At 37.3% G+C, this 14242-nt stretch overlaps 1 protein-coding gene across 1 annotated transcript in view; it reads right to left on the bottom strand.

Annotated features, from left to right (window-relative positions):
• GALNT13 (polypeptide N-acetylgalactosaminyltransferase 13) overlaps positions 1 to 12575 on the bottom strand; it is a 548580-nt gene extending 536005 nt beyond the window's left edge. Inside the window, exon 1 of the mRNA XM_049888624.1 lies at positions 12434 to 12575. Within this exon, the coding sequence (XP_049744581.1) occupies positions 12434 to 12575 (142 nt within the window). The remainder of the gene's footprint in view (positions 1 to 12433) is intronic.
• Between the last annotated feature and the right edge of the window lie 1667 nt (positions 12576 to 14242).

Raw genomic sequence — 14242 nt, 5'->3', positions numbered from 1 at the left:
ACCCACTGGGCTTGAAGTAGGGCCTGTCCCACGTCCTGGGCCATTCTCCCAGCTTTAGAGAGGGAACAAAATCACAAATGGGAAAAAAAAATATGCCAACTTCCCTAAGCCAAGGACTCAGGGCAGGCACAGCCCCTATGCTGAGGCACAGGCATAAGGGGTCCATTGACTTTGAATGACTTTCACCCCTGCATAGACCCCTGTGGGTCCATTTCAACAGTGTAGTACCTCATTAACACCATTACAACAGGCTATATACCTAAAGCCTATTTTCAATTTGCATAAGCTATAAGGGGAGCGGCAGACTCATGACATTTGATACCGCCTTACCCATTAAGAAGGGTCCTCACCTATCCACATCAAGGGGTCTAAAGAAAGGTGGCTCTACCCACTTCACCTAGCAACCCATAACTTTGGTCCAAGAATAAGTGGTGCCTCCCGGTCCTTACAATCAACAGCATTGGGTGCCCATAGTCCGGCTGCAAAACCCACCCACCTATGCACTCTAGGGAACAGGGGCACACCTTCCACCCAGACACCCAAGGGCAGCCATCAACCCCCTCCCTTGCTCAGCATATGACCCCCTATTTCAGCCAGATACCTGTGCCTACTCCAAACACCCCTGCCCATCTAGGACTGTAGGTGAGAGCCTGCACCACACACTCAGTGTCCGATGACCTGAACACTTGAGCTAAATCTGCACAAGTAAAATAAATGGACTCCGGGGCTCACATACCTAGTAACAGCTCTAACCACCTGAGCACAGGAAGTGAGACCTTCAAAGATGCCAATAATAAACTAGCTCACACAAAAAGCCTATTTGGGCTTATCAAAACAAAACAAGGAACTAGGACACAGTAAGAAAATATAAAATAAATGAATATAATAACTTATTGTTGGCCCACAGACAATGGCCAATATCATATCAGTAAGCCACCAAAACAAAGAACGATGAAACTAGAGGAAGATAAATTTTTGGAATTACTGGAGGAAGAATTCAAAAGATTAATATACAGAGCCCTCAAGAGATCTGGAAGGAGATCAGACAAAATGCAGAACACACCTAGGAACACACAGGCAAAGCAACAGAGGAACTTAAGGAGGTTATACAAGAGCACAGTAACAAATTCAACAGGCTGCAAGAACCCATAGAGAGACACAAACAGAAAGCCAAAAGATTAACAAGAAATTTTAGCATTAGACAATTCAATAGAAAGTCATAAGAGCAGAACAGAGGCAAAGGAAGTCAAAATTAGTGAGATTGAAGATAAAGCACTTGACACCAACTTATTTGAGGAAAAATCAGATTAAAAAAATTTTTTAAAAGAAGAAACCCTAAGAATTAATTGGGGCTCTATCAAGAGGAATAACCTACAAGTGATTTGGGCAGCAGAACAAGGGGGGATAAAAGAAAATAAAAGAGAATTGTTGAAGATTTGTTGGCAGAAAACTTCCCTGATGTTGTGAAAGATGAGAAGATATGTATCCAAGAAGCTCATCGAACCCCACACAAGGTAGACCCCAAAAGAAAGTCACCAAAACATGTTATAATCAAACTTGCCGAAACTAAAGATAACAAGAGAATTTTAAGAGCAGCTAGGGATAAACAAAAAGTCATCTACAAAAGGAGCGTCAATAAGACTAAGCTCTAAATACTCAGTACATACAATGCAGGCAGGAAGGTAAAGGGATGACAAATACAAACCCTTGATGGAAAAAAAACTGCCAACCAAGAATTTTATATTCAGCAAAATTTCTCTCAAATATGATGGTGATACCAGGGCATTTCCAGGTAAATGAAAGTTTAGGAAATTTGTAAAAGCAAAACAAAAATACTAAAAGGAGTCCTCAAGTTAGAAAATCAGTCACATCAGATAACAACCCAAGACTAGAACGGTGGACAGAACAACCAGATATCAACCCAGATAGGGAAGTCAAAAAAATAAATCAAAGCTAAAACACTGAAAATAGGAAACACAGACATCAGTATGTAAAAGAGGACAACATTAAAACAAAAAAGAGGAACTATAAAATGTACTTATAGAACTTTCATATGAAAAGGAAGTCAAGGCAATATAAAGAAATCAAAGATTGGTTTAAACTTAGAAAAATAAAGATAAATATTAAGGTAACCACAAAGGAAGCTAACAATCCTACACATCAAAAAAAAAAAGAAAAAAGAAAACCATAAAGACTCACCAAATACAAAATCAACAACAATGAAAAGGTAAGAAGAAAATACACAAAGAAAAACGACTCAGTGCAGAAAATTAAGTGGAACAAAGAAACTGTTAACAACACAAAAAAATGCATCAAAATGACAGCACTAAACTCATACCTGTCAATAGTTACTCTGAATGTAAATGGGCTAAATGCACCAATAAAGAGACAAAGAGTGGCAGGATGGATAAAGAAAACATGATCCGCCTACATGCTGCCTGCAAGAGACACACCTTAGACTAAAAGACACAAACAAACTAAAATTCAAAGGATGGAAAATAATATATCAAGCAAACAGCAATCAAAAATGAGTAGCGATATTAATCTCTGACAAAATAGACTTTAAAGCAAAATCCACCACAAAGGATAAGGAAGGACACTATATAATGATTAAAGGGTCAATACAACAGAAGGACATAACCATAATAAATATGTATGCACCCACAAAACAGGGCTCCAAAATACACAAAACTCTAACAGCACTGAAAAGAGAAATAGCTCCACGATAACAGTAGGAGACTTCAACACACCACTTTCGGCAAAGCACAGGACATCCAGAAAGAAGTTCAATAAAGACAGGGAAGATATAAATGCCACAATCAACCAACTTGATCTCACAGACATATACAGAACACTCCAACCAACAGCAGGCAAGTATACTTTCTTTTCCAGTGCACATGGAACATTCTCCAAAATAGACCACATATTAGGCCACAAAGCAAGCCTTTAACAGAATTCAAAACATCAAAATGTTAAAAAGCATCTTTTCTGAACATAAAGGCATACAAGTACAAATCAATCAGAGAAAAAGCAATGAAAAAAAAATCAAATACATGGAAACTGAACTACACCTTGCTGAAAAACTACTGTGTTACAGAAGAAATTAAGGACAGAATAAAGAAATTCATGGAATGAAATGAGAATGAAAGCACATACTACCAGAAACTTCAGGACACAGCAAATGCTGTACTCAGAGGTCAATTTATAGCAATAAATGCACATATCTAAAAAGACAAAAGGTACAAAATCAAAACATTAACCATACAACTCAAACAAACAGAAAGAGAGAAGCAAAAGAAGCCCTTGGGCGTTAGAAGAAAGAAAACAATAAAAATTAGAGCGAAATTAAATGAAATAGAGAATAGGAAAACAATTGAAAGAGTTAACAAGATCGAAACCTGGTATTCTGAAAAAATCAACAAAATCAGCAAAACACTGGCCAAACTGACAAAAGAAAAACAGCAAAGGAAGCAAATAACAAGAATAAGAAATGAGATGGGGGATATTACAATAGACCAACTGCAATTAAAAGAATCTTAACAGAATACTATGAAAAACTGTACTTCAACAAATTTGAAAACCTAGAGAAAATGGAAAAACTTCTAGAAACACACTACCTACTGACACCAACACAAACAGAGGTAGAACAACTAAATACACCAATAACAAAAGAAGAGATTGAAGAGGTAATTAAATTCCCAAAAAAAAAAAAAAAAAACCTGGCCTTAACAGCTTCGCTGGAGAATTCTACCAAACTTTCAGAGAAGAGTTAACACCAGTACTACTAAAGGTATTTCAGAGCATAGAAAAGGATGGAATACTCCCAAACTCATTCTATGAAGCCAGCAAAACCCTGATACCAAAATCAGGTAAAGACACAACAGAAAAAAAATTTACAGACCAATATCCCTCATGAACTTAGACGCAAAAATACTCAACAAAATTCTAGCCAATAGATTCAACAACATATCAAAAAAATAATTCACCATGACCATGTGGGATTTATACCAGGTTTTTTATATGCAGGGATGGTTCAACATTAGAAAAACAATCAATGTAATCCATCACATAAATAAAACAAAAGACAAGAATCACATGATCTTATCAATTGATGCAGAAAAGGCATTTGACAAAGTCCAACACCCATTCATGATAAAAACTCTCAGCAAAATAGGAAATAGAAGGGAAATTCCTCAACATAGTAAAGGGCATTTATACAAAGCCAACAGCCAACATCATCCTAAATGAAGAAAGTCTGAAAGCATTCCTCTTGAGAACAGGAACCAGGCAAGGATGCCCCTTATCACCACTCTTATTCAACATTGTGCTGGAGGTCTTAGCCAGAGAAATTAAGCTAGATAAAGAAGTAAAGGGCATCCAAACTCGTAAGCAAGAAGTAAAAGTATACCTACTTGCAGATGATATGATCTTATACACAGAAAACCCCAAAGAATCCATAAGAAAACTACTGGAACTAATAGGAGATGTCAGCAAAGGATCAGGATACAAGATAAACATACAAATATCAGTTGGATTCCTTTACACCAATGAAGAGAACTTCAAAGAGGAAATCATCAAATCAGTACCATTTACAATAGTCCCCAAGAACATAAAATACTTAGGAATAAATCTAAACAGAGACGTAAAAGGCCTATACAAAGGAGACTACAAGATGCTGCTGCAAGAAACCAAAAAAGACCTACATAAGTGGAAAAACATACCTTGCTCATGGATAGGAAGACTCAACATTGCAAAAATGTCAATTCTACCCAAAGTGATCTACATATTCAACAGAATCTCAATCCAAATTCCAACAACATTTTTAAATGAGATGGAAGAACAAATCAACAACTTCATATGGAGAAGGAAGAGGCCCCAGATAAGCAAAGCATTACTGAAGAGGAAGAACAAAGTGGGAGGCCTCACACTACCTGATTTTAGAACCTATTATACCACCACAGTAGTCAAAACAGCCTGGTACTGGTACAAAAACCAATACATAGACCAAGGGAACAGAATTGGGAATCCAGACATAAATCCATCCACATATGAACAGCTATTTGACAAAGGCACAAAGTCTGTTAAACGGGGAAAAGACCATCTCTTTTACAAATGGTCCTGGCATAACTGGATAACCATCTACAAAAATAACTCAAAATGGATCAAAGACCTAAATATAAAATTTAAAATGATAAAGATCATGAAAGAAAAAATAAAGGCAATGCTAAGAGCCCTAATACATAGCATAAACTGTATACAAGACATTACTAACAATGCACAAACACCAGAAGAGAAACTAGATAACTGGGAGCTCCTAAAAAACAAACACTTATGCTTATCAAAAGATTTCACCAAAATAGTTAAAAGACAACCAACCTATAGACTGGGAAAAAAATTTTGGCTACGACATACGTGACTATGGTCTAATCTCTAAAATCTACAAGATACTGCAAAACTTCAGTAACGACAACAACAAAAAGACAAATGACCTAATTAAAAAATGGGCAAAGGATATGAACAGGCACTTCACCAAAGAAGACATTCAGGCAACTAACAGATACTTGAGGAAATGCTCATGATCATTAGCCATTAGAAATGTGCAAATCAAAACTACAATGAGATACCACCTCACCCCAAAGAGGTTAGTATTAATCCAAAAAGGACAAAATAATAAATGTTGGAGAGGTTGTAGAGAGACTGGAACACTTATACACTGCTGGTGGGAATGTAAAATGGTACAAACACTTTGGAAAGCAATTTGGCACTTCCTTAAAAAGCTAGAAATAAAAGCAGCACAGGATCCAGCAATCACACTCCTTGGAATTTATTCTAGAGAAATAAGAGCCCTCACACAAACAGATATATGCACACCCATGTTCACTGCAGCACTGTTCATAATAGCAAAAAGATGGAAGCAACCTAGGTGCCCAGAAATGGATAAATGGATAAACAAATTAAGGTATATTCACACAATGGAATACTATGCAATAATAAAGAACAATGATGAATCAGTGAAACATCTCTTAACATGGATGAATCCAGAAGGCATTATGCTGAGTGAAAGTAGTCAGTCATAAAAGGACAAATATTGTATGAGGCTACTATTATAAGAACTCAAGAAAAGGTAAAACACAGAAGAAAACATTCTTTGATGGTTATGAGGGTAGGGATAAAGGGAGAGGGGAATCCACTAACTAGATAGTAGACAAGAATTATCCTAGGTGAGGGAAGGACAATACACAATGCAGAGGATGACAGCACAACTGGACTAAGCCAGAAGCTAAGAAGTTCCCTGAACACAACCCAACACTTTGAGGGACAGAGTAGCAGGGGCAGGGGTCTGGGGACCATGATTTCAGGGGATATGTAGATCAATTGGCATAACAAAGTTTATTAAGAAAATGTCCTGCATCCCACTTTGGTGAGTGGCATCTAGGGTCTTAAAAGCTAGCAAGCAGCCATTTAAGATGCATCAATTGGTCCCAACCCACCTAGAGCAAAGGAGAATGAAGAATACCAAAGACACAAGGACTATATTAGCCCAAGAGACAAAAAGGTCTACATAAACCAGAAATTCCATCAACCGAAGTTCAGAAGAGCTAGATGGTACCTGTCTACCACCAATGACCACCCTGACAGGGAACATAACAGACAGTCCCTAACAGAGCAGGAGAAAAGTGGGGTGCAGAACTCAAATTCACGTAAAAAGACCAGACCTAATGGTCTGACTGAGACTGGAGGAACCCCAGAAGACATGACCCCCAGACTCTCTTTTAACCCAGAGCTAAAGCCATTCCTGAAGCCAGCTCTTCAGACAAAGATTAGACTGGACTATAAGACTTAAAATGATACTCGTGAAGAGTGCCCTTCTTAGTTCAAGTAGATACACGAGGCGACTAACTGGACAACTCACGTCCGGAGGCAAGGTCAGAAGGCAGAAAGGGATAGGAGCTGGCTGACTGGACATGAGAAATCTGGTGCGGAAAGGGCAATTGTGCTGTTTCATTACAGGGATACAACTAGGGTCACATAACAAAGTGTGTATAAAGTTTTGTATGAGAAACTAACTTGAGTTTTAAACTTTTGCCTAAAGCACAATAATAAATAAATAAAAAGACACCTAATTACAATGGGGTGATTGGACCTCATGGTTATATGGGCCAAGTGGAAGCACTTAATCAACAAAGAGAAGGTAGGAATGGTTACCATAATGGACAGCACAGTCAACACAGTAATCAGAGTATTCTGACTTGGATGGACTTATGGCATTGGCTACTTAGTCATGGTGCCCCTAGGAGTGAAAAAGATAGGAAACCTACTAAATATTTACTTGATCTGTACAAGTGGGTCAATTATAGGTCAAATGAAAGGCAGTCTGACTCGAATTGCCAGACTAGAGAGTCACTCCCCCTCAATCAATTCCCATACTTGAACCTGTTCACAGACCACAACCCTTTGACTAAAGGGGAGCCTGGGTCCCCCTGAGGAAGGACCCTACTACATTGCCAAAAATTTATACCATTAATCTTTCTCCCAGCCTTCCCCAAAAGGATCTACAGCATTTTACAAGAGTGACTGTTCATTGCGGAAAAGCAAATAATCAGAATTTGGGGATTACTGGATACTGGCTCTGAATTGACACTAATCCCAGGAGATCCAAAATGTCACTGTGGCCCACTAGTCAGAATGGGGTTGTATGGAGGACAGGTTAGTAACAGAGTCTTAGCTCAGGTTTGGCTCACAGCGGGTCCAGTGGATACACAAACCCAGCCTGTAGTGATTCCAAAGAGAGGAATGCTCCCACCTGGAGATACAACATGGGTTCCATCGAACCGGAAGTTAAGAATGTCGCCCAGCCACTTTGGGCTGCTCATGCTTCTAGAACAACAGGCAAAGAAGGGAGTTACCATATTGGCTTGTGTGATTGACCCTGACTACCAAGGCGGAATCAGACTGATATTGCATAATGGAGTTAATGAAAGAGTATGTCTGGAATATAAGAGATGCCTTAGGGCGTCTCTTAGTACTACCATGTACTACCATGCTCTGTGATTAAAGTCAATGGAAAACTACAGCAACCCAATTCCAACATGACTACTAATCACCCAGATCCTTAAGGAATGAAAGTTTGGGTCATTCCATCAGGCAAAGAACCACAACTAGCTGAGGAGCTTGCTGAGGGTAAAGGGAATACAGAATGAGTGGTGGAAGAAGCTAGTTCTCAAAACCAGTTACAGCCTCATGACCAGTTGCAGAAACAAGGATTGTAATTGTTATATTACTTTCCTGCTTTATTATACGTGTATGTATGTGTATACACACATACATATCTATAGAGAAAGAGAGAGCAAACATTTTTGTTTTATTCCCTCCCTTATCCTATCACTTATAAAATGTAAGATGTAAACAGGGCTACTGCATTTTTGGTTTTCAGTTGCACGCATGTTAGCTGTATCACATTAGGTGCAAGCATGACTTTATAATTGTCTTTATTTAGAAATTATGTATGGTTTAAGGAGATGTATACGGGTGCCAAGTTGACAAGGGGTAGACTGTGATAGTTAATGTTATGTGTCAACTTGGTTAGGCCATGATCCTCAGTATTAGTAACTGTCCATTTTTGATCTGATGTAATTATTTTCCATTTTGTGATATAATGGAATCACCTATATGATGTGATCTGATTTGATCAACCAATCAGTTGTAAGGGGAGTTTCCCTGTGGGTGTGACCTGCACCCTATACACACACACACACACACACACTCACGCACACACACACGGACATTGTGGCAAAGTTCACTTGCTTGCTCTGGATCCTGTTTCTAGCTTGTGATCATCTAACCTCTGGCTCTTGAGACTTCAGCCAGCAGCTTGTGGTCTGAACTGCCTACTTTGGGATTCACCAGCTCTGCAGGCCTGTGAGCCAGCAGCCTGTCACCTGATCTGTCAACTCTGGGATTCACCATCTTCACAGCCCTGTGAGCCAGCAGCCTGTTGCCTGACCTGCTGACTTTGGGATTCACCAAGTTCTGCAGCCCTGTGAGCTGACAGTCAACCATCTGACCTGCTGATTCAGAATTTGTCAGCCTCCGCAACCACGCATGTCAGGAGAAGTCTCGAGCCCATGCCTGAGCCACGGACTTTGGGGCTTGCCAACCTCCACAACCATGTGAGCCATTTCCTTGAGATCTGTCTATCTCTCTATCATCTATCTATTTATCTATCTATACACTTCAAAGTTTATCTTGGTTTAAGACATCAATTTCATCTTTTTCCATGTGTTTTAACATTTCATTTTCAGCTCCATTTATTAAATAGCACCCGTTTCCCCACTGATTTGCAGTACCTCTTCTGTCATATACTAAATATACCAAACATGTATGGGTTTATTTCTGGGGTGTCTCTTTCAACTGACTTGTAAATTTGTCAACTGTGAAAATACTACACAGTTTTAATTACTCTAGTTATATAAAACCCAATGTATTAGTTATGTAGTGTTGCTATAGCAAAAATACCACAAATGGATAGCTTTAACAAACAGTTATTTTCTCACTTTTTTTTTTAGGAAGGTAGAAGTCTGAATTCAGGTCACCAGCTGTAGGGGAAGGCTTTCTCTCTCTGTCAGCTCTGTGGTAAGGTCCTTGAATCCTTTCAACATGTGTGGGCCCGACGTTCCTTGGAGATCTCCATGTGTATTAGCATCCATCTTCCCCTGGGTCTAGGAGGTTCTCAGCACGGGGACTCCAGGTCCAAAGGACATGTTCTGCTCCTGGTGTTTCTTTCTTGCTAGTAGTGAGGCCACTCTCCTCTATGCTCACTTCCCTCTCCTTTTATCTCTTGCAAGATAAAAGGTGTGACACAAGCAAGGGTGTGACTTATGGAAGGCTGTGACTTGTGTAAGGCTGTGATTTGAGTCACACCCTCTTGAATGGCTATGACTGAAGAAGCACTTCACACTGATCCTGCCTCATTAACATATAGAGATTAGGATTTACAACACCTCACAAAATGGAGGATAATGATATAAGATCACAAAACGGAGGGCAACCACACAATACTGGGAATCATGGCCTGGCCAAGTTGACATGCATTTTAGGGGGACACAATTCAATCCATGACACCTGATATCTAATAAGTCACATTCCTACTCTGTATTTTTCTCCTTCAGAAAAATCCTAGGTGTTTTGAAATCTTAACCATTCTGTGAAAATTTTACTATTTTCTTCTTCAACTAGACATTTTCTACTTTTATCTTTTAGGCTTCAGCTTAAATGCCACAGTTTCTGTTAAGTTTTGTTTTATACCAGACCCAGATTAAGGTACTTAGAAATTGTTTAAAATTTAAAACTAAAAGAAATCTTTGCAAAAAGCTAGCCTAAAACCTTTGTTTTAACAATGGAGTTACATAGGTCCAAAAGGGTCAACTTTTTTCATTCAAAAAGCCTTTTGTAGCAGATTTGAAACATGAAAATATCAGCTAACTACACTCTGACCAGCGTCTTCAGCCTGTAGTAAATACCTTATTTTAAATAGAGGGTGCAGATTCCTATATAAAGTACTATTCTAAAATAAGAAGTAACTTCACAATTTTCTTCAAATCCTAAAGTCTGTTTTCCATTTATTCAAGACAAAAAAAAATTTAATGTACGACATTAAAAAAAGTTTTAAAAATAAAGAGAATATAGTCTGATGTTACAATATAAAGACAAGGAAAAATTGTGATTTTTGTCTTGAATATTAATCTCATATTTTGAGATTTAAGACTGAGTATTAAGAACTTAAATCAGCAAAACTGCTTGCAGAAAACCCTGTCATAGTTTTGCTGAATCAGGTTATTACATTTTTTTGTGACCAATCTAGATGCCTCCATTCCAGAAATGACAAAGTGATCATTACAAACTGATGTAATCCATCAAAACACATTTCCACTTTCAGCCAAGCAGCAGCTCAACTGATTCTAACAAAGAAGCTGAGAAGCTTGATTTATTCTGGGATTTTAACCAAAGATCAGCAAATCAATTCCCATGTTCATTTATCAAAAACTAATAGGCTCATAAAGTTCTTCTCTCTGAATAATTGTAGGGTAAGGGCATAAAAAATGCATATAAACTATCTAAATGAGTCGAGGATCACTCACTTCCAAAGCATTATCTCCCGATTCTTTGTACTAGTCAAAAACTACAGTGAGGCAGGCACATTCTGAGGGGGAGACTAAGAAACTCAGGGACTCTTCAATTGAGCCAGAGCATCATTAAAAACCAAAACAAACCCAGGATGTCCAAAATACTGTTTGAACAAAAATTACTTTTTGGAAATGCTCTTCTGTGTTTCCCTAAACCTCATGTAACTGGATAGTATTAATGTAATTCTGTTTATTATCATATTTTTACTAATGACAATTTCAAAAATATAACACCAAAGGCAAATTACATTCATTAAATAAATGAAAATCTCAATTTGGCAATTCAGTTGAATTTTCCAAAATGTATAAGCATTTCAACTGGGACTCAGTTAAAGTTTACTTTTTATCATATTTATGAAGAAAACTTTCACTAAGCAGAGAATTAATGTTGTACACCAAAGTTCAAGGTACAAATGTTTAATTTAATGAGAATAAAACTAATTTTGTGTACTCTTAAGTGCTTCAAAAAGCACCCATTTACCAGCAATATTTTAGAAATACAGTTACACTTACAGATCAAGAAGTCAACAAAAAGCATAGAGGAAAATATTTGGAATTGCTCTGCAAGAAACGAATCTCTAGTCTTAAATTAATAAAGCAGCATTTATATAAATCATTTTAGGGTTTTTTTCTTTAGAATTCACTCTTACCTAGTCATTGAAACTGGTTCCCAATAGAGGAAAATACTGAGTTAAAGTGACTTTACGAGATACTTGAAATTATCACTTGCCCTTGAAGTGGGGCTAACAAACTGGTGGCCCACATATTGAATGTGACCACCAAGATGTGTTTTGCTAAAAGAAAAAAAAATGTTTTTATTGCATTAGCAAGTCTTTAGAGGTGTCATGCACATTCCGGTTTGCTACAGTGCCCATTTGTCTCGCTCCTGTAGGCTTTTCACTTCTGTATTATTTCCTTGATGTCTAAAAACTTTGGTCTTCTGTGAGCCTAGATTTAAAATTCTGTCCAGTGTTCACCAAATTGGTCTCCCCTTACAGCCTCAAAATGGAATTATTAGAATTGGAAGGTACCTTAGATGTTAGCTAATTTTCCTTATTTCTTCGGACAGGACACCTGAGGCCAAGAAAACTAAAGTAGCTGCCCCGTGGTTAAATGTACTTTAATGAATCTGACAAACGCTCTTCTAACTCAGTAAGTGGAAACAACTCTTATTTCAAAGTTTCCTATTTTGTCAAAAGTCATTACCCTTCTCATCTCTAGAAAAATATGTCCACTTCCTCAGCACTTACCCCTCAGTGCAGGCAGCAGGGATCTCTCTTTCTTGTCATCACATTTGTTACATTCACTGAAGTAGAGGAGTAAGAAGACATCAACGAGAACCCACATCAGTGAAGTGGCTAAAACCACCTTGCAGTAAACAAATCTCCTCATGTCTTCCCTTAATTTCTAGTTAACACACAAATCAAAGGCAGACGCGACTATGGTAAATCCAAGCCACAGACTTGAACTCCAAAATGAAGGTAGGATGCATCCCACTGTAAAAAAAAAAAAAAAAAAAGGAAATCTCATTTGTCATACAGTGCTTGTTTTACATAAAGGAGATATAGTAAGAAATATATGACATTTAATGTTCCCATATAAATAATCACTTGGGTCTTTAAATCTAGAATTAAAAGGCCACATAACTAAAAGTTGTAACCACACCAAGAGGCTAAAATTCTAACATCTAATCCCAAATCTGCCACTATTCTGCTGGGCCCTTGACAAAGCATTTGGTTTCTTCAAGTTGTACCATCTTCACCTTAAAGTTCTGTCATAATATTCCTTATAGCATCAGGTTGTCAAATAGTGCAGTTCAAAATTTACCATAAATCACACTTCTGAAGAGCAAATAATGCTGAAATCAAAATTATCTGTGGATACAATATATTATAGTTGGCTAAGAATTTGCCTTCAGAGATGACAGACCTGGGTCTGTCCACTTCCTAGAGATGATAGCCTTTTTAAGCCTCAGTTTTCTCATCTGTAAAATGAGGATAATAATGCCCAAACCAAAAATTTTCCATGAGGATTAAGTATGGTAGTGCTTATAAAACATCTTGAAGAACACATAGTTACTAAGATATAAAACAGAAAAAAATAAAACTTTGTCAGACTCTCAAATAGGCAGTTTCATGAAATAAATCAACAGTTATTTAGCTTTCAAAAGCCCATCTGGTCTGCACAGAAAGCATCCACAACAGATGTGTATTCTAGAATAGACAGCATACATTCAAACAATTTAGCAGGGGAGAAACAACATATTAGTGCCAAGTGACTTAAAATAACCTGCACAAGAATTCTAAAGGGCATAACAAAGATATGTGCACCATTATTGAGATATGGTCAGAAGTAAATATAGAATTAATGCCATATACATATTTGTATTATTTGTAATATACTGAACAATAACTACCTGGCTAACTAGTTTCTAGCTGTACAATAAATATATCAGATCAAAGCTAATTTCAAATCACTTGCTACATTTGAAATAATATCAAATGAATTATAAATTTATGGATATGAACAAGATTAGTAACTTTTTTTGGCAGAACTATTTGGGAAGCACTGTTATTAAATATAAAGATACTAGGGATCTTACATAAACATTTGTCTCAAAATAAAAACATCAAAGTACAATTTGCTGAGGCAGAAGTTCTTTAACTTAATGGCAGCTGACTTACCACCATAATGTGACATTTTCACGTTTGATTTATATTCATTGAGAATATCATTTCCTTTATTTAAAACAAAGAGAGGACTAAAATGTGCAAATTCAAAGAATACATGACATCTGGGGTTTATTGTTTCTTTGCTTGTTTGTTGTTTTTCTTTAAAAAACGTGGTATGCTAATTTCGCAGTTTGTTTTATTTCCCCTTGATTTTTTGTAAAAACTATAGCTAAATATTCTCAGCCTCTAAACCTGATAACTAGGGAAGAATTTTCCCATATATATTTCCCATGACTTTGTGTAAGCTTTGTGAGCTTGGAATATGAAATTGTTCAAGCTGTCAAATTTTTCATCTTTTTTTGGTCTCAAGATGGAGTAGGCCCCTTC

The sequence above is a fragment of the Elephas maximus genome, chromosome 6, assembly GCF_024166365.1.
Source record: "Elephas maximus indicus isolate mEleMax1 chromosome 6, mEleMax1 primary haplotype, whole genome shotgun sequence".
Lineage (NCBI taxonomy): Eukaryota > Metazoa > Chordata > Mammalia > Proboscidea > Elephantidae > Elephas > Elephas maximus.
Note: the sequence above shows the minus strand (reverse complement) of the source record. Positions and strands in the feature narration are given on the sequence as shown.